Below are 20,991 nucleotides of genomic sequence, written 5' to 3'. Positions count from 1 at the left end.
GCTTAGCCATCCCCTCAGACCTGCATCATGTTACTGTCCCCCTTGCTGAGCACAGCAAGGGGGGCAGTATCTGTCCCCATGGTGACCCGAGGGGCTCAGCAAGAACTTTGCTTCCATGGTGAGGCATCTATGCTGACTGGGCTCCATAAAAAGGAGGAGAGTTTGGGAACAAAATCATGTTGTTGTTGCTAGAGCAAACTTTTAGGCTTGAAATGCACAAAGGGCTATTGAATAAGGGGCTATTTTTGCATAACCCTTTCCCAGGTGTAGCTGCTGCCTGGAGCTAGGCTTGCTGTGGGCTTTGCTGCCTGCCAGAGAGCAGCAGTGATCCTACTTCTCTTCTCCCTTGCTCTTCCTAATTCCTCCTTACGCTCTCTTCCCCCATCAGACAGTCAGCAAACTGGCCATCCAGGAGGCCAACAACTCAGCCATGTACAAGTGTATTGCCTCTAATAAAGTGGGTCGAGATGAGCGGCTGATCTACTTCTACGTGACCAGTGAGTACTGCAAACCTCCCCTCTCCCTGCACCAGCCGAGCTCTCTGCTGGGAAAAGGCAGATCCCTAGAGCTGCTGGGTCCTGCCCTTCACAGTTAGGACCTTCAACAGTGACTGGGAAGCCAGAAGGAAAGCAGGGCTGGCAGCAGATAGCACAGGCAGAGTTTGGCAGGCAGACCTGGGGGCGAGCCGGGGCTGCCTGTGCCTAGGTTCTGGAGCAGCCCTGGCAGGTTCTGGGCAGGTCCTGGGCTGGGGATAGACTGCTGGCTCAGGCCCAGGCAGCTCCCTGGTCTGGGGATGTGCCTGGTCCAAGAGCATCCTCTAGTGGCACCACCCGACCCACTCCCAGGCCATGTCCCGCTGGCCTGAAGCCCTGGCAGAGTCCCCACGGGAGTTTGGTGATGGGAGGAAGATGAGTTCGTAGAAGCCAGAGCCCAGCAGTGTGGACTGGAGTCATGGCCCATATGGGGCTGCATAAGCCTCCTGTCAGCAGTACCCCGTGCTGGCAGGAGTCTGTACCTGTCCATTGGGACAGGGAGTCCAGCAAGGGCACAGCAGAGACTTATCTTATGGACAGACCCCAGAAGGCTGGGCTCATGGCCCTCGTGGTAGTGCCTGTGCTGTCAGATCCACCAGCTGTTGTGGAGCCAGGTGCACATCTTCAGTGGCTGCTCCAGGAATCTCCACACGTGCAGCTGTCCAGGCTGCTGTGTCACTGCCTGCACATGTAAAAGCAGGCATGTGTGCAAACCAAAAGGGTACAGCTGAGCTGAGAGCAGTAACAGCCCAACTGAGACCTCCCCAGGTTGCTTCTTTTGTGACCCCATCTTAATCTGACCCGGGGACTTCAGAATATCCCATAACACTCGCTGGGCTTAAGCTGTGCTTGCCAGCAGTTTGCATGTCACAGTTCTACTCTGCAGTGGTTTTGTTTACCCTGAGGACAGGCGGATCTCAGAGAGCTGAGCCCAAGGAGCCAGTTTCATTGTGTCTGGCAGCTCAGCCATGAAAACTCATTCACATGTTCATTTCCTTCCTGAAAGCCATTCCAGACGGGTTCGAGATTGAGTCCCAGCCCTCAGAAGAGCCCATAGAGGGGCAGGACCTACAGCTGAGCTGCAATGCAGACAACTACACCTATGAGAACCTGCAGTGGTATCGGCTGAACCTCTCCAAGCTCCACGATGAAGAGGGCAATCCCCTTGTGCTGGACTGTAAGAATGTCCACCACTATGCCACCAAGATGCAGGGGGAACTGCGCTTTCAGCCCCACTCCAATGATGCCACTTTGCTGCTCACCATTCCCAACATCTCCCTGAACGAGGAGGGAGACTACGTGTGTGAGGTGCAGAACAGGAAGACCCGGGAGAAACACTGCCACAAGAAATACATCTCTGTGCAGGGTGAGGGTCCACAGGGCTGGTGGGAGTGACAGAGGAGAGCTGGCGCTCTTGCTGCCATGAGCTTCCCCCAGGGGAAGCCACACAAGCAAGCTAAACTCAAGGTGGCAAAGGCAGGGCACCTGGGTTCTCAAGACACCCTTCAGCAGGGGTCCGAGACCCAAAGCCCCCCAGGAACACAGATATTCTTTTGATCAATCAGTTTCCCATTTTCCCCTCCTCCTCTTTGTGCTGCTCCTCCAGCCCTGGAGATCCCCCGCCTCAAGCAGAACCTGACAGACATTTGGGTGAATGTCAGCGACTCCATAGAGATGCGCTGTAAGGTGGACGGCAACCACATTCCTGCAATCAGCTGGTACAAAGACGAGAAACTGGTGGAAGAAGTGTCAGGTACAGTGGGCTGGGGATGAATCAAAGGCAGGGCATAGTGTTCAGCTGTTGGAGATCTGAACACTGCTGAGTTCTGGGAGTTGCTGTGCCCAGGCAAAGGCACTCGTTCTCTGAATTGGCCAGACTTGTTTTAATCAAATTCTGTCCCAGTTTGATGCAGTCTCACTGGCCAAGTCTATGCCCCAGGGCCTGGCTCAGTACTGTCTGTGCATGTGCACGTGCAGCTGGAGAGCAGAGAGATATAAATCATTCATGTTCTTACTCTCAGCCCAGTGCCTGGCATCTCTGCTTAAGCAGAGAGCAACCCAGATCTCATGGAAGGAACCTGGGAAGGATCCAGGCACGTTGCATAGGGAAAAGGACAGATCCTGAAGCTGAAGCAGAACTTGACACAGCAGCTGAACTGCCTGGGCACTGTCCCTATCCAGCATGCTTGGTGTGGGATTTGTCCCCTCCATACATTGCCTGGCAAAAGCCTCTATAGGGTATTTCTGAGGCCATCAGGCCATAGAAGAGCCTCTACCAGCTGGTGTGATTTCATTCTGACATCTAAAATGAATCAGCCAAAAAACAGGAGCCTGATTTTGAGCCTGAGTGAGTCCAGTATACTAATGTTCCCTCCCTGTGAGTGACCACCACAACCCTCTGTGCCTTACAGGGATTGACCTGGCGGACTTCAACCAGAGGCTGAGCATTCAGAGGGTGAGAGAGGAGGATGCTGGGCTCTACCTGTGCAGCGTCTGCAATGCCAAGGGCTGTGTGAACTCCTCAGCCAGCGTCTCCGTAGAAGGTACCAGCAGCCACAACTCCCCTGGGGATGAAGGGACAGAGTAAGAGTTGTGGGCAAGGTCCCACACCTCTTCCCTGTGACAATGGGAGGCAGTGAAAGCCCCTTGGCCTTGCTGGTGGCATGGTGCTCTACTCTGTAGTCCAGAGCATGTTTAGCTCAGGCAAACTCATCCCCAGTCACCTGATGCAGGCCACAAGGGATGGCTGAGCTGGGTCACAGAGTGGGAATCTCTGAAGCTACAATTTCCCTCCCATTCCACAGGCTCTGATGACAGAACCAATGTGGAGATTGTCATCCTGATTGGGACTGGTGTTATTGCTGTTTTCTTCTGGATCCTCCTTATTCTCATCTTCTGCAACATCAAAAGGGTACGTGACTGTCTCTGTGCCAGGCAGGGAAGGTGACATAGCAGGGCTTGGGGCAACACCACTGTGGTGATGTGGAGCTGCATGACATCATCCACTAAAAAAAGAAGGTCACTGAGTGAAGCTTCAAGTGCTCTCACTGCCGAGGAAAGGGTGCATAAGGGCAGTGGTAAAGGAGGTGACAGGGAATGGCCTTTGCTAGGGGGTAGCAAGATAAGGCAGGCAAAGAATACAAATCCCCTCTGGGATTCAGCACCCAGGGCAGGGAGGGCACCTCCTCACCCTTTGTGTTGGCTAATTCCTGCAGCCTGCCCATGCAGACATCAAGACAGGCTACCTCTCCATCATCATGGACCCCGGCGAGGTGCCCTTGGAGGAGCAGTGCGAGTACCTGCCCTATGATTCCAGCAAGTGGGAGTTCCCACGAGATCGCCTGCGCCTGGGTGAGCCAGACCCCTCCCTGCCACTGCATGCTGTGGTCAGGACTTCCCACCAGCCCTTCAAACTCACCCTCCAGGTTTCTTACACACTTCTGTGCATTTAATGCTTTCTCTCTGCCTCAGGCTTCCCATCTTCTTCCCCAGACTGTCCCTAAAGCCCAGCTGTGCCTGGGAAATCTCTTTGGCTCTGACTATGGACAGGTCTGAGCCAGCTGTAAGCCCAGACTCTTTCAAAGTACCCACACAGGAGTCTCTGAGACCAGAAGACCCCTGGGCATGCTTTAAAACACATCCCCATATTCTCCAAGTGGCAGTCTGGACAGAGCAGTCCAGTTCACAGCAGGTACCCGAGTTCGGCACCAGGACTGCATCCTTTATTGTCCTCGTGCTGACACCCACCTGCAGCCCCCGTTCTCTGTCTGGCAGGGTTTAAAGAGCAGCAGACTACCTTTGAGGCACAGAGCAGTGACATTAGCCCTGGCTGCTCTGTTGCAAGGGGTCATGTTTACCTTTCCCACACACAACAACTTGTTGCTTGAGGGCAACAAACAGCCCCTCACTTCTGCAGGGCCATTTCCTTCCTCTGCTTTGTCCATGCCAGCTCTGTCTCAGTTCCTCCCATCATCCTTTCTCTTATTCTCACCAGCACAGCAAGCAGCCACCTGAAAGGGCACATGTTCCATTCCTTCCTTTTCCTTTATGATATTTTTTTCTTTCTTCTTCCCGTGGTTTCCTGTTGGGATTTTTGTTTTCTTTCATTCTATTCTGCCTGTTCTGCACCTGCCTTTCTTCACACTGCCTCTTTCCTTGTCCATAGGTAAAGTCCTGGGTCACGGTGCCTTTGGGAAGGTGGTGGAAGCATCAGCATTTGGGATCAATAAAAGTAACAGCTGTGAGACCGTAGCAGTCAAAATGCTGAAAGGTATGTGGACAGTGAAGCAAAATATGTAGTGTGTGTAGACAGCAACGAATGAAGCACCTGCCAGGAAATGTCCACTCTGCAAATGCCTGTCTTAATTAATGGCTTCTTGGCCTCAACACAGTTGATGCTCATGTCATCCTCTCATGGATGCTTTGTCCCCATTCAGCTGCACTGGGAGGCAAGTGGCAGTACAGACAGTAGAGACTTTGGGAACTCAGCTTTCAAGGAAATTTAGCTGTCTTCAAAGGCAAAGAATGAAATCTGTCTCAAAGGACAAACAGAAATCTGAAGCCCCTCTTTGGCAGATCACTAAAGGAAGTGTTGCTCCCAATTGCCTTCTTCCAAATGTGCTTGTATTTTGTGTTTATGGGACAGATTCAGAGCTGGGTAAGGAAGGAGGTTGCAGCTCTTACCCAGCTCTGAGGGCTAAATTGGCTTTGCACCCAAAGCCTGGTCAATCCAGAGTGAGATTTTAAGATTTTATAGCTATTCTTTCAATCAGGCATCCAAAACATTATTCTGTAATTTGGCACCAAATGAAACACTGAGGCAGTCTCTGGTCAAAAGTGGGCTGTATGTGGAAACCAAGTCATGGCTCATCTGAGCACTACTTACCACTGCAAGTGTACAGATGCTCTGCACAGCAATGCAGGGGGAAGCCTGTCATGCAAGATTGCTTTACAGTCCTTTGAGGCATGGCTCTCACCTGGCCCATCAGCTACAGCTCAAGAGGATGCTTCTGTATCTCAGGCTAAATTTACAAACTCTCAACTAAGACAAAATGCATATGGGGAAGTGAGAAGTATGAAAAGGCACACAAAACCAGAGAACACACCCTGAGGGTAAAACAGAGGGTCAAGAATTGATGTGAATTTGGCGCTTGAGAGAAGATGAAGTACAGAGAGATGGCAGGGGCATGACACTGTGCTTGCTATTGGAATCATAAAAAGATATCTGAGTTTGAGTTGAGACAGCTCCTATCTTCAATTGTGATAAAAAGAATCAGATGTCTTTTGTTCCTAATTGTTTTATGGCTCGTTATTTCTGTTTGGAGGCCGAAAGGGCAGAGATTCAAACGGGTGCATCTGTATGTAAGCCTCAAGTGATCTTTTTCGCTGCACAACTATCACAAGGAAAAATCTGTTGGGCACAGATTGTGTTGTCCTTTGCCCTGGGTCCCTGCACCTGCAGAGAGCATCGTACATGTTACAGCAGGGATCCTGGGATCTCCAGACAAGGCTTGACATTTCATGTGGGAACACACAGTAACAAAATGTACCGAGGCTTTGAGGGCAGAGTCTCCTCAGCAAGACCCATATTAACATGCTGCTAAGAGGAGGGTGGTGAGGGGGAGTGAAAAGCTGTGAGGAGGCATCATGACATGGTCTGTGTGTTTCCAGAGGGAGCTACCGCGAGCGAGCACAAGGCACTGATGTCAGAGCTGAAGATCCTCATTCACATCGGGAATCACCTCAACGTGGTGAATTTGCTGGGTGCCTGTACCAAACCCAATGGTAAGTATCCCAGGGCAACAGGCTGTGCCTGCTCCCAGAGATAAGTGCTTGTCCCATGCCCTTTTTGCTGGCCACATGTGTGATCACAGGGACGTGTGAGGAGGTTATCAGTGTGTTTGTGTGCACTTAGGGCAGATGTCACAGCTCAGTGGGACTGCACATAACATGAGTGGGGGTAAATTCTGACCAGCTCAAGCCCTTACCTCTTGCCCTGACCCCTGGTGTCTTCTCACCAGGTCCACTCATGGTTATTGTTGAGTTCTGCAAATATGGCAACCTCTCCAACTACCTGCGGACCAAGAGGGAAGGATTCAGTCCTTACAGGGTAAGTAGCTTCCTTTGCCCCTAGGGACCTATCCCATGTCTAGGGAAGGAAGATGTGCAGCCTGATGCATGATCTGACAGTGTGACAAAGACACCCTCTGTCCTTTCTGCAATGGAAGATCGATTTAAGAACAGGAAAAGACTGTGCAGAGCGTGGGTGCAGGGGTTACAATGTGTGTTGCCTGCTGAGGGTTTTGATGTGGTCCCCTTGCCAGGAGAAGTCTCCCAGGCTGCGTATCCAGGTGCAGTCCATCGTGGAGGCCGTGAGAGCAGACAGGAGGAGCCGCTCCGGGACCAGCGACAGCGCCATCTTCCACCGCTTCCTCATGCACAAGAGCCAGACAGCACACCCCATCCAGGAAGGTAATGCTCCAGCCTTGGCAGCAGCTCCTCACCTGGGCCACCAAAAAAATGGCAGACTTGGCTAGTTTGGGCAATGGGTAGGGAATATCAGTGGAGAGCTGGGACTCAGCCTTGGAGCTGATCACTGTTGCACGGCGATTCCCTGAACAGGGCTGTGACATCATCTCTTGTCTCTTGTAATAGACTCTATAAACCCAAAAGAGAGTATTAAATTCCTTTGGGGTTTTTTAGCCTAAAAAAAGGAGAATTGAGGGGGATCTCAGTGGGTCCTCCCTAGGACAGGAATGATGAGCTGACCTTCAAAGTCTGTTCCAGTCCTGTTCCCCACAACTCTGTCTGACTGACATGTGCTGGAGGCTGGACTCATTCTCCTCACACTTGAGCAGGTTCCTGCCGTGTGTCTCCTGCCACCTAAGCAGAAAATCTTAGAGGGGAGCTGATTACTCCAGTTACCACTGAGAACTAGCTGTATCTCACTGAGAGACTGGCTGTACCCCACGAGTCCTGGAGAGAGGCAAGCAGGACAACAGATTGCTCACTGTCTAATCATTTTCTTGTACTCCTGGATAGTGGATGACTTGTGGCAAAGTCCCTTGACAATGGAAGACCTGATTTGCTACAGCTTCCAGGTAGCACGTGGCATGGAGTTCCTGGCATCTCGAAAGGTGAGTTCACCCTTTTCTTTGCTCACCTGATCTTTTGTGTGTGCCTGATGAGAGAAGACCTGCTTACAGCTGCTTTACAGGTGACACACGGAGAGATTCCGTGATCTACCTCACACTTCTCAAGAAATCTGAGGTAGTCATGTGTACACAAAGATGGGAAATTAGCCCTCCTGTATTTCAACCTCTCCTTAACCATCCCCTTCTGAAATTTTTATCTTTATCTCCTGCCCACTTCCACCATTTCCCCATTACAGCTCAGGCTCACGGGGGGAGGGAGGTGCTCTGCACTTTCTGATTGTTGTTCCTATCCCTCTGATTTTGCCCCATCCTCTTTGTGTGCCCTCAGTGCATCCACAGAGACCTGGCAGCTCGCAATATCCTGCTGTCAGAGAACAACGTGGTAAAGATCTGTGACTTCGGCCTGGCCCGAGACATCTACAAGGACCCTGACTATGTCAGGAAAGGCAGTGTGAGTGCCATCTTCTCAAACCCTCAACAGATTAGGCCCCTTTGACAAAAAGATGAGAAAGGAGGAGTGGAACCACTTGCGTGGCTGGGACCAGAAGCCATTTGCCCGATGACAGATGTCCTGTCCTCCTCCACCAGTGTCTCCATCCCTCTCTGACCTAACCAAACCTCCATCCCTCCACGGAGAGAGGAGCAAGGCTATCAGCTCTGATTTCCTTTCATCCCTTTCATCCCTTTGCAACAAGAAGGGCTGTCCTACTTCACGTGCCTGACTAAATGCTTGTGCCTCGCTTCTTCCTCCTGCAGGCCCGTCTCCCACTGAAGTGGATGGCTCCAGAAAGCATCTTTGACAAGGTTTACACTACACAGAGTGATGTCTGGTCCTTTGGGGTCCTCCTCTGGGAAATCTTCTCACTAGGTGAGTGCTAATGAGGATATCATGCTGCTGAGGGAAACATCTCTACCCACGTAGTAGTTTGGTGGGTGAGTCTGTGCAGGAGGCCTTGACATTCTGAAGCACATCTAAGGACTTATGGGAAGTGACACCAATGTAGGCAAAAAAAATATGGAGGCCATATCCACCTATGAACAGAGTGATGGGAATGCAGGCGTTCAGAGGTGGCCTCTGCATACCAAGACAGAGAAGCCTGATTCGGGCAGCACCAAGAACTTGGGCTGTGTATGAGAAATGACCACATCTCCCGGTATTTTGGCAGTCTCAGAGGACTGGTTTCTGAGGGTACATTTCATGTTCCCACCCTTCTCTGAACTTTCTTTAGGGGCATCTCCATATCCTGGAGTCCAAATCAACGAGGAGTTCTGCCAGAGGCTCAAAGACGGTACCAGGATGAGAGCCCCAGAGTACGCCACGGCAGAAATGTGAGTCAGAAACCTCATGGATCCCACACTGGTCAGAGCAGAGCCCTCTGTGCAAAGGCAGAAACTTTCCAGATCCCAGCCTAGGGCAAGACAAGCCCCTCTGTGGGATGCAGACCTTTCAGACAGAGTGGGGAATGGGCCAACACATCCTTCACTCTAGTCAGCTGCCTGGAGAGCAAGCCAGATAGGTTAGAATTGGAGCTCTCTAGGTACCTTTGCATGCTGGGATGAGTCTGTAAGTGGGCAATGTGCTTTTCTGCTCCAAAGGGTACCAGAGGTGCCTGAATCAGCTCCTCGTGCCCTCTTATATTCAGTGCATAACAAACCAACACCCTTCCAGCAAGTCCACCTGGCCAGTGTGCTGGGGGTGCCAAGCTTTCCCTCACAGTGAAGCTACTGTGGGAACCATGTGGGTAGGACCTGTGGAGAGAGGTAGGAGGGGGTTTCTGTTGCATAAAACCAGCATCTCTTCTTGCAGCTACCGTATAATGCTAAGCTGCTGGCACGGTGATCCCAAGGAGAGACCGACTTTCTCCGACCTTGTGGAGATACTGGGGAACCTTCTTCAGGAAAACGTCCAGCAGGTGAAAACCTCTCTGTGTCCCTGCTCAGCTTCGGACAGCTCTTTCTTCTCCCATTTCTATCTCTCTCGCTGTGCCCTCTGCTGATTCTGTGGTCAATGCAGTATCTTTGCATAGGCCAACCAATAACACAGGGATACCTGGATCAGAGATCTGTTTCCCAGAGCTGTTGGAGAACTCATTTCTGTGACAGCCCTCTAGCTGCATCCTCATATAACTCCACTCCTTGCAGGGCGGATGCCCTCTTAGTCGTCATTCCAGTATTTCCGTCCTAATCCCCAGATGATTATTTGAAATTCCTCAGCTGAGTCAAGGCCCTGGTACTTCTGCTTCCCACACGCCTGCATAATGAAAACCAGAACTTGACCAGGGTTTCTGAAACTCTGCCCTCAGATTGAAATGTCAGGGCCATGTGAACAAAACAACTGTTACGTTACAGCAGCCAGCTATACAGTTTTCTTTGAAACTGTTGCTAATCACTTCCATGCAGTAGCTCAACAGGACATCTAACTACGACGAGCTTACAGCTCTTTTAACTTTTTCTTGACGTTCCCTTTCAGAAGCTGATAGCTAAATGCTTGAGTACTGTCTCATCCTGACGTCCCTGACTTTAACCTTTCAGCACTGGTTCCCCTCACATGCATGACTAAGCCACAGTGACTAAGCCACAGTTGCCCTGGAGCACAATGCTCTGTCCATGTAAGGCGGAGAACTGTGGTTGTTTTCCTGCTCACACACCTCCATGCATCATTCACAGCTACTTATGCAAAGGGCACAGAAATCTCCAGCCAGATATTTTGTCCCAGAGAAAGAAAATACACAAACCAGAAATTTTCCTTCCCAGCTCTGACAGTTTCTGCTTGTGAAACTCTTTCTTGTGGGAAAGCCTTCCCCTTCTTGCAAGGCCACTCACTGTTCTTCCTACCAGGAAGGGAAGGATTACATCCCGCTGAACGACTCTCACAGCTCAGAAGATGATGGGTTCTCCCAGGTGCCTTCCTCTGCCCAGCAAAACTCAGATGAAGAGGACTTCGACATGAGGATACGCTGCCACAGCCTAGCAGCAAGGTGAATTCCCTCTGAAAAGGGTAGAGAGTGCCCAGCAGGCAGCCAGCAGCCTGAGCTGTAAGGAACCCTGAAGGATAGAGGGAGAACCCAGATGCTGGAAAAATCCCAGGTGATAAGATGTGATCCAAGCATTTAGGCTATAGCATCTTGCTTATAAAAGCAAAATGACTTGATTTCGATAATGAGAAAGAGCCCTTAATGTGTAAGCCTATGACATTCCTTCTTCTGACTCCAGCTATGCTGCCAAAAGACCATGTAAGGAATTTCATCCTATCTGTTGCTAACAAACCCAAACAACAAGGCCTAAGCCTCTTCTCTCTGGAGAGCTGTGATAATGTGATGCCTGGGATCTATATGATGATTTTCTGCTTACCTCAAGTGGAGAGGTCATTAGGGCCTGATTCAATTGGGAAGTCTGGGTGCTCCCCCACAGCAGAAGTAATATGGGATGAAGGGGCCTAAGGTGACCCCATTACCTTCCCAAAATCCACCATTTGGGTCATCCACCTCCCTGCATACTTTGGTTGCACAGTGAGGATGTTGGGTTCAGGTCCTGCTCATTTAGGACATTGAATGCTGGCTTTACTGAACACACTGTGCTTCTGCCTACAGATACTACAACTGTGTCTCGTTCCCTGGTTGTTTGACGGGAGGAAATCAGATCAGATGCCCATCCAGGATAAAGACATTTGAAGAGTTTCCCATGACACACACAATGTACAAGGCACACCCGGTGAGCAGCATCTGGGTGGAGTTGAGAGGGGGGCAAAGAAATGTTCAGCTGTTTTCTGACAACTTTACTGTTAAGACTGTGGAAGGAAGATCAGTCCTATCTCATGTTAGTCTGTCTGTGTCATTCCTGTGAAGTTCATCAAGTCCTGTGCACATTCCTTTCTCCACCTGGCACACAGGGGTTTCTCTGCAGCACAGCTCACACTGCCTGAGTGGGAAATGGGGAGGATAGATCTGCGAACAAGGGGACTATAAAGGACCTCAGAGAAGAGCCTGCTCTTCACCCTTCTCAAATCTGTGAACATAGCCTGGTTAAGCACACTGAAATCCAGCCAGGACTAGGTAAACCCAGAGTGCTTGCCTGCACCCCCCGCATCTTGACCCACATGGCACTGTGCAGTGTGGACGCCTCTGGTCTCTCTGAACTGGACTGGCACTTACATCTCCTGTAGTGGAAAAACTTTGGTCATACCTTTAGTCTCAGAGGAAAACCTCACCTCTCATACACTGGATGGTAATACACCTTCCAAACAGGGGGCACTCCCTTTTTTCCCCAAAAGTGACACTGAACTGCACACAGAAATCCTACCTTTTTATATGCTGCTTTTAGGAAGGTACCTAAGAAAATCAGATGCAGAATGCTGGTAAAGTGTCCCTACCTCTTTTTCCCCATCACACATACACACAATCTCATTTTCTGAATTATTTCTCCTCCCTTCCCACTCTGATCAGTCGACAGGGATGTTACTGATAACTCCTGTTGCTTCCTTCCAGGACAATCAGACAGACAGTGGGATGGTTCTGGCATCTGAGGAATTTGAGAGGATAGAAAACCGACACAGAAAAGAAGGTGGATTCAGGTACTCCTTAAGTCTAGCCACTCAGACCTCCCTGCTGCCAAATGCAGTGAGACCAGGAGGCAGCTTTGGTGTCTCCCCATAGGCTGTACTGCTTGGAGCCCTCAGCTGTGGGCCCTGAGCCAGATAAGTCCATGCACTCATTAATGAGAGGCAAAACACACAAAGAACAGACATGCCTGCTGCTTCCTAGGGTTTAAAAATTTAAGCTGTGCCCATCAATAAGAATATGTCTGTTAAAATAATGAGGCACAGTGGAGTGATGGTGTTAATGAAACTGTTAATGTTTATTGGCATTTTCTGGTGAAATGTGTCGGGGCTTGTACAAGCAGTGGCAGGTGGGATGGACAGAAACTATGTGGCTGCCACCTCCCTCCCTCCCTCAGCCCTGACCCACGGGGTTCAGGGCCCTGATGTGGTGGTGAAGGGATGGTACAGGCCTTAGGACTTCCCACATGCCGATACAGAACCCGGCAGGTTGAGCTGGCACTCCCAGGGCTGAGGAGGTTATGAATGGCTATGTCCTTGTCCCAGGCTTGGAAAGTGGGTGAGAACCTGTCTAGTTTATCTCTGCCTGGTGCCAGAGCAGGCTGGGACCTTGTCTTGGTGACAGTTTGTTGAGCAAGCCATGTCAGCTCATGTGTAGATGAGGCCAGTCCCAAGCTTCTTCCTCACCTCCTCTACCTCCCAACATCAGATCAGACTGGTCATTGTCTTTTTTCTTAGCCACAAACCTGTGGCCTCTCTGCTGTTGTATCAAGCTGTCTCCTACTTCTTGTCCTTTTCCTCTTTTCCCTAAGGCATGTTCCTGTTGTCTCCTACACCTGGTGTCCTGTCTCCTGGAAAACACTGCCCTTAAACCTTTCCTTGAATGTGTCCCTGCCCTTGCCCTTGTGGCTTCCTGCCAGCCACTTGGTATTGGTAGGTGCTGAGATGGGGCTGCCAATTTCCTCCCACATCATCTTCATCATCTTCCTTCATTTCCTTTACCCCATCCTGGCTGTTGGTTTGTACCAGTTTCTGTTATTCTTGCCAGGTCTAGAAGCGATTGAGGCAATGTCTCTTGTCGCTCCCTGCTCATTGGGGCCCCAGCCCTTCCCTGTATCTGGCAGGTATCCCAAAGGTAACTAGAAGAGCTGAAGTAACTCTGTCACCAGGTTATGTGCAGATTTTTCACAAAACATGCAGGCTGTGCTTAGATTTAGAGCAAGGCCTGGCTTCGTGCTTTGAAATGGAGGTATAAGTCTATTCCTGACCCTGTCTCTGACCCGTGCATTAGCAGATGAGATTTCCTGAAGCTGGGATGTCTCTAAGCAGGACAGAGGCTTTCTAGGAGTGCCCAGATTGATTCCCTGTGTCTCTCTCCCTCACAGCAGTAAAGGGCCCAGTCGAACAGGGGAACAGTCAGACCTGCGGGGCAGATGTCGACCGTCGTACGGGTCCCAAGTCGGAGGCCAGACTTTTTACAACAGTGAATACGGGGAGCTGTCAGAACACTCTGAGGACGGCAGCTGCACCCCGCCTGGAGAGGGGGCCAGTCCCCCCACTCTCCACGCTTCCTTCTTCTCCGAGCAGTACTAATGGCACCAGGCCCTGGAGGCGCTTGCCAAGGCGTCCCCTCTTACCTTCCAGGCACGTCATCAGGGTCACTCAGAGCTTCTCCTTCAATCTATGCCCAAACCCAACAGGGAACCTACCCCAAATGGATGGGGAACACTGATGTCCTCGGAACCACAGCACGATGGCTCATACAGCACCTCCAGCTGCAGCTTCCCCGTGCCAGGACTACAGAGAGCACCTCCCTGGTTCCTCGTGTTTCCTTTCTCCCTGCGGCTCGGACAGATGCGTTCTGCCGGCGAGTGGGTGCCTGTATTCAGCACTACGGCACCTTCTGCCTGCCATCCAGCCTCCACTCAGATCAGCTTCCCATTCAGAAAGCCCATTTCAGGTCAGATATAAATAGATCTGTCTTAGTCTCAAGTTTCTTCCTGGTGTGCAGCCTGAATGTTTTTCCTTGGATTGCTTCCTCCTCCCCTCCTCATGATGTCAGCTGCTGAGCTGCAGAGCAGAATCAAAAGGACGAAATCCCTTGTGGTATTAGCAGCAAGAGCAGGACATTTTAAAGAGGTGTACTGAGAGATCCCAAGGGATCTTTGTAAATGCTCGTGCATGCTGCTCATTCTGAGTAGGTGCCAGCCTCTCCATCTCCTCTGCAAGCAACACTCACACCCCTCTCATCTCTGCTGGGGGGAAGCCTGCCAATCCACCTTATCACCAAGGTTATTTTAGCCATCTCAACACAGCTAGTGCTGAGCAGGTCATCAGCTGATGGCTAAAGTGCTCCCACAGTGAGATAAATAGCAACTCTTTTTGCAGGTCCTCTGCAAAACAGGGTTTTTATGATCTGTGGTGGGAGCAGGTTACTCACAGGTCTGCTGCTCTCGCCTTCCCCTTCTCCCAGAGCAGCGCTGAGATCATTTGTTGCTCGAGTGAGAAATTAAAGCAAAGCTGGGTTAATTTCATCTGTCTTCCAAACACAGAGTGAAAATGGGCTGTTTACTGGGAGGAAAAGGATCAAAGGGGTAGGGAGTGAAATGTTTATTTTCAAGCTGCTGCAAGCGTTTTGGAAACAATGGAAGGAACAGAGCTCCAGCAATGAGGTGCCTGGGTTGCATCCCCTTGTGTGTTGGCATCACTGAGCACCTGGCCAAGGCTCAAGCCCTGATTCTCCTGGGTGAACAGTTCTGCACCACGACCTTTCCTGTTGCCCAAATTCCCTGATTCGAAGGAGGCACTCTCTGCCCAGAGAGCTCCTCTCCAGTTTCTGTTGCAGAGCTGCCAGCATACCTGTCTCTGGGGGATTAAGGAACATGTTTGCTGAGGAAACAACTCATCACTTGGGCCTTTTGTTTCTAAAAGATACCATGTGAATTCAGAGCTCTGAGGAACCTCCACAGCCCCTCTCTAGATTTCTGTGCTGCTGCCTCACCACTTCCCACCTACTTCTTTCCATCCTGCTCCCAATCCAAGAGCTCAGCCACAGAGCATGGTTACATCACCGCCACAGGAGTCTGGGTGAAGAGGCTTGTCTGAACAGCTTATCATCATCTCTTCTCCCACATGCCTATGGCTGGCAGAGCTCTGTGCACCAGGGCATCTCAGCACCAGGGAGTTTCTGCTTGCAGGCCATACCTCTGTCACAGAGCCAAGGCTTTGGACTTTTAAAACTGTGTTTCCTGTCAGATGTACAGCTTTCCCAAACTGTATTTCTTTTCCAGCAGAGGGTTTTGCGCGTTTCCCGACGTAAGCCCTGAGAGTCCTTACGGATGATGTTGCCAAGTCTTAATTATAGTTCTCTGCACAAGTGTAATGGGGAGATTTATTTAGCACATGGGAAAAGCACGCCTGTCATTCAGATTCTCTAAGCCTGTGCAGCACGCAGTTCCCCTCCCTTTTTGTGTCAGCAGGATGACATGGCTGCGATTTCCATGGCAAAAAAGAGGCACAAAAGTGGACCAGCTTGAGCCAAACTGGCTCAAGATGTGGAATTGAAAACCGCATGTGACAATGAATTCCCTGACTTCTACTGGTGTCCCCTGAAGTTGCCAGGAATTTAAGCATCTCTAAGTAATTGTTGTGACTCAGTAAGAATCCTCTGGCAGGAGATGCTGGAGAGCCAGGCCAAGGAAGCAGGACAGCCAACGGGGCGTAGGCCAGACCAAATTCTTCTGCCCTCATCTTGCCCTGGTTTTCGAACTGGTGGTTCCCTTGGCAGAAGGAAGGTTGCAAGTGCCCTGTGCTGCTGGAGGTCTCCACTGGCATTCACATGGGTAGAAGGCAGCGGGCTGAGCTAAATTCAGGCTGCTCACTGGATGATGTGCCCAGGCTCTCTTGTTTCCAGTGCTCCACAAGAGTTCTCTGCCTGGAAACACAGTCCCATCTGAGAGATGGCCCAAGAAAGAGGACTACAAAGAAAATAATAGTTGAAAAACAGGATTCCAAAGTAGCTGCAAGTCCTTGTCCATATGTGAGGGATAGATACGTACTAGCAAAGCCCAGCTTGCAGGACAGCAGCAGAATTACTCAGCAGAAAGGGGACAGAGGCATCTGAGCGCCCAGGCTTGTTGTCAGTGTGGCCATCCGGCCAGGACAGCTGCACTTTGTCTCTAGGTTTAGCTGTAAATTGCTCACAAGCATCTTTGTGGAGAAGGGTTACTTCATTAGAGCCATTGTTAACGATCCCCTATTTCACCCTGGGGAAAGCGCTGGTGTGACATCTGATTTTTGAACATTCAAATCCACAGAAGTTTATTTTCTCTGTCTCACACCATCTTGATGGGTGGGGATTGAATCAGATCCTATTGTATCTGTGTCAACAGTGCTGCATGAACAATGCAGCTTGATAGGAGCAAATGCTGGCTCCTCTTCAGACACTCCTGTGATGAAGAACTGTAGTGTGGGATATTGGAGAGCTGTTGAGACAATTGTACTTTTGCTCTCTAAAAGTATACTAAAATTAGATGTACAAACCTGATAACCCTTCCCACTCTCTTGCATTATTTCTGGCTTTTTATTTTTACAGTCTCCAGATAAGCATGAGCATGAAGTGAAGCTGGTCTGTTTTGGTTTTAAGATGTGAGACAACAGTGTTTTCTGTCTTTCCACAGCAACAAGGGAGTATTTCAACTTTTAAAACCCAGGGCTCGGTAATTGTGCCTGCTTGTTCACAATGCACTCTCTGTTTTGTTTTGTTTTGTTTTGTTTGGGCTTTTTACTGGAACTCAACACTGAAGCTAAGCTATTTATCATCATCACCACCTTCCTTTAAAATGACTGTTTCCGCTCTATGCTCAGCCTCATTTTTTCTTACAAAATGTTGGTGTTGAGGACATTCCTCCCTCCTGAAAACAAAATGTTGGGTCCCCTACTTGCGAATACATGTGGGTCTCTGAAGAAAAACCTGTGTATCAAGTAACACTTCATTTATATTGCAATATTTTAACCTGGTACCTGTTGTTGCTCCAGCAGCATTCAGTGTTTCAGTTGGCTGCCTTCGAAGCAAGTAGGTTACAACATGGGTTATGTGCGAGTACAAAGCGTGGTCTGTGTGTATGTGAGTGTGTTATGTGTGAGTGTGTGGGTGTTTGCACGTGAGTTTTCCTACCAGTGAGCATATGTGAGTGTTTATAACTCACGTTGAGTCTCCTCTCTGGAAGTTCACAGTTATATATCAAATCAGTTAGAACACTGCTTCCTTTCCTCTCCTCCTATAGTACTTGTTATCCTTTGTCATTAAGAGTTTTGTTGTAATATCTAAATGTGAAAATGAATAAAGTCATAACTGGCAGCTGCTCTCTGGTTCCTGGGGCCACCACTGCCCCCGCAGCCCTGGGCAGCCCAGCCCTGGTCAAGCCATCAGCACATTTGGGGGTTTATTATTTTTACTTTTGCGCCCGTTTGTATTTCCCCGCATCCTCTCGGAAACAGCTGGCCTTTGTGGTGTTTCCATCCAGGAGGAAACTCCGTCTTTTCTCATGGTGAAGCCGGATACGCTTTGGCCTAGCTCGGTGGCAGGAGCCAGCAGCACAGCACTCAGCACCAGCACTCAGCTTTCACCACTCAGCACTCAGCACCCAGCACCCAGCACTCACCATCCAGCACCCAGCACTCAGCACTTAGCACCCAGCACTCACCATCCAGCACTCACCACCCAGCACCCAGCACCCAGCCCTGAGCCTCGGATCCGTGACCCTTCCCTGTCGCCTCAGCCCTGGGGGTCTGGGACCCTCTGGCCCCCATGGACCCTCCCGCCCTCCTTCACCACGCTGGGGGGCCCAGAAACCCCTGGACCCCCCTTGTCAGAGTACCGACCCCTCCCGGACCCCCCTTTCTCGCCAGGGCACCAAACTCCTCTGGACCCCCTTCTCCTCAGGACCGACCCCCCGGATCCTCCTTCTCTGAGCACCGACTCCCCCTGGACCCCCTCCTCCTCAGGGCACCGGCTCCCCGGACCCTGCTTCTGCTCCAAACATCAACACCCCCCCGGGACCCCCTTCTCCTCGGGACCGGCCCCCCTTCGCCCCCGCCCCCGGTGCCGTTGCCGCCCCTCGCGGTGCCGCCGGCGGCCTGCAGGTGGCGCCCTGTCCCCGGCGGCGGGCGCGGGCCCCGCGCGGGAGGGAAGATGGCGGGCGGTGCGTGGCCTGTCACAGCCGGGAGCGCAGCCAAGGGCGGCTGTGAGGGAGGTGTTCGCTGCCGGAGGGGATATTAATGGAATCATGACCATTTCCCGTAAGATATCACCGTGGGCTGGAAGGAACGCTCAGTCACAGCTCTCTCCTCAGCCCTGGGGTGGCCTGTGAAGGCGTCGGTGCCATTTGTCTCCCTAAAATAACGTCCCGTGAGGAGCGGCCGGTGGCAGAGGCACGGCTGAGGTGATGGGGGTGAGCTTCTCTGCTCCAGCCTCTCCACTGCCATCCCTTCATCCAGCTCCACCATGGGGTGAAAGCAGCCAAAAGGACCTTCTGCCTCTCCCCTCCCCATCCAGGGACCTGTCCCTCTGGGGAACGAGGAGATTGAACCTGCTCTGCTCATGAAATATCCCAGGTTTGCGCATCCTCACGCATTGCTAGGCTGCTCCTCTCCTGAGGCTTCTCTTCTGGAGCCATCAGTGCTTGTCTGCTCCTCTCCCGCCTCCCAGCCTCTGGACATCCTATGGATGGCCTGGGAGGCAGCCAAGGAGCAGCCAAGCACTCGTGGCCCTGCAAATGGCACTGAGCAGCCTCCCAGCTGCGTGAGGAGGGATGGAGATGGGGATGGAACCAAGCAGGAAGCCCTCCCACAGGGACTGGAGCATGGCAGACCATGTCTCCCCAGCAGAAACACAGCCCACAGGGAACCAGACAGAGCAAAATAAAAAGCAGATGCTTGTTGTGCTTAGCGAAGAGAACTGGGAATTTGCTGGCTTGGCCCCTTGTTTTCCTGCTAACACGGCCAACAAATGTTTCATCAGTGCTTTTCAAAAGTGCTCTGAGGTCCTTCTCCAAAGGTCAGTGCAGTAATAGTGAAGAATCCTTCAGGCTCCCAGGACTCCCTGGCCCCTTCTGAGGACATTTCGGCAATAAAGCACATGACTTTGCATCAGAATGATGCAGAGCTCTTAATGCTGAGAAATCAAAGCAAGAACAGCTCCAAAACATGTTCTGCCCAGTGCAGTATCAGTGTGTCTGACACAACTCTTGCCCTCTGGCTGGGGTGAAAGTTTGGGTGAAATGAGAAGGCCATTGATGGCGTGTAGTTCCTCACCCAGCATTTACCAAGAAGAGCAAAATTAAATTTAAAAAAAATGTAAGCAGAACATTCGGCTGCTGCTTCAGAAACATTTCCTGGATTGTATTGACATTTCTATAGAGCTTTGCAAAAACAGCTTCTCAGAGGATTTTACAGAAGCACACATGCCTTTAGCAGAGCCCACAGATCCATTCTGCTCTGAGATTCAGGTTTGCCGGCCTGCTGCTTTCCTTGGGAATGGAACAGGTCTCCCCAAGGGCAGGATTAGACCCACTACTTGCATCTCAGCGAAATAAATAGACTGTGCTTCGATGGTGTTATCTTGTACACATGTGACCAAGTGCATCACAAATGGATAAACTACAAAACCTTCCAGAAGAAAACTGTTCAATAAGATGCACAGGCCAAACACCAGGCTTATCTGAGGGACTCCCTGAGCAGCTGGGGAAGTCACCGAGGAGACCATATCTCAAAAGAACAGCAGGACAGCTATTTGTTCAGAAACAGAAAATATCCTAACTCACAGTCCTGCAGTAGTTGTCCTCTTTGCCATAACTAATTTTCAGGTAGTTTGCCTTTCAAAATACAAGAAGGCAATTACATTATTATGTTACATCTCCAAATAGGCCGAAATCCTTAAAACTAAGTTAGTTAAAGAGAATAATTTATCGAGCCCTGTTTTACAGTATTTCATGGGATTAGTACTTATTAACAACGTTTGAGTGTTTGTACAATTTCCCATTTTCGTACATCAGAAGCAAGTAACTCGAAATTGGGCAGGAGTGACCCAATCCTGACACACAGGCTGTGCTGCTCCTGCCCTGAGAGCCCTTTCAGGGCTACCTGGACAGACTGAACACACCCCACCTCCTTCTCACACAATACAGCCCATTTCAGACATACTTTTAAACTCTCTCTTGTATCTTTTTGATGGTCAGTGCTTCCGAGCTGGAAATATTTTTCTGAAAAGTTGCTGAGGAGCCATGGGAGCCCTTAGATGTCTCTTTGACAAAGGAGGTTTAGGTTGGACATCAGGAAGAATTTCTTCACAGAAAGGCTGATTAGACATCAAACTGGCTGCCCATGGAGGTGGTGGAACCACCATCCCTGGAGGTGTTTAAGGAAAGACTGGACGTGGCACTCAGTGCCATGGCCTTGTTGACATGGTGGTGTTCGGTCACAGGTTGGATTCGACGACCTCAGAGGTCTTTCCCAACCTAACTCATTCTGTGATCTAATCCCTTACGGAACTGTGGGTCTCTGGACTCCAGCCTGGTCCCCCACCACCACCATGGCTACGCCCGCGATGACGTCATACAATAGAGCCCCGCCCGCTTAGCCTCACCCCGCCCCTGTGGGCGTGGCCCCGGCCCCAGCCCCGCCTCTCGCCCTCGTGGCGCGGGGCGGGGCGTGCGGCGCCTGCGCAGAGCGCGGAGCGCGGGGCTGCAGT

At 50.8% G+C, this 20,991-nt stretch overlaps 1 protein-coding gene across 1 annotated transcript; it reads left to right on the top strand.

Moving 5' to 3' along the window:
- Nucleotides 1-328: 328 nt before the first annotated feature.
- On the top strand, nucleotides 329-17,601 carry LOC135408263 (vascular endothelial growth factor receptor 3-like; the record flags this gene model as incomplete). The annotated part of the gene is made up of 19 exons (XM_064643517.1): nucleotides 329-497; nucleotides 1,540-1,899; nucleotides 2,140-2,286; nucleotides 2,945-3,076; nucleotides 3,338-3,444; nucleotides 3,749-3,884; nucleotides 4,699-4,803; nucleotides 6,204-6,317; nucleotides 6,554-6,642; nucleotides 6,857-7,004; nucleotides 7,575-7,669; nucleotides 8,016-8,138; nucleotides 8,444-8,555; nucleotides 8,917-9,016; nucleotides 9,495-9,600; nucleotides 10,526-10,665; nucleotides 11,278-11,398; nucleotides 12,172-12,257; nucleotides 13,628-17,601. Coding segments are annotated over 19 exons (2,598 nt in total), but the record flags the coding sequence as incomplete, so codon positions are not given.
- Nucleotides 17,602-20,991: the final 3,390 nt, after the last annotated feature.

This window comes from Pseudopipra pipra, unplaced genomic scaffold, assembly GCF_036250125.1.
Source record: "Pseudopipra pipra isolate bDixPip1 unplaced genomic scaffold, bDixPip1.hap1 HAP1_SCAFFOLD_274, whole genome shotgun sequence".
In the NCBI taxonomy this organism is placed as follows: Eukaryota; Metazoa; Chordata; class Aves; order Passeriformes; family Pipridae; genus Pseudopipra; species Pseudopipra pipra.
Note: the sequence above shows the minus strand (reverse complement) of the source record. Positions and strands in the feature narration are given on the sequence as shown.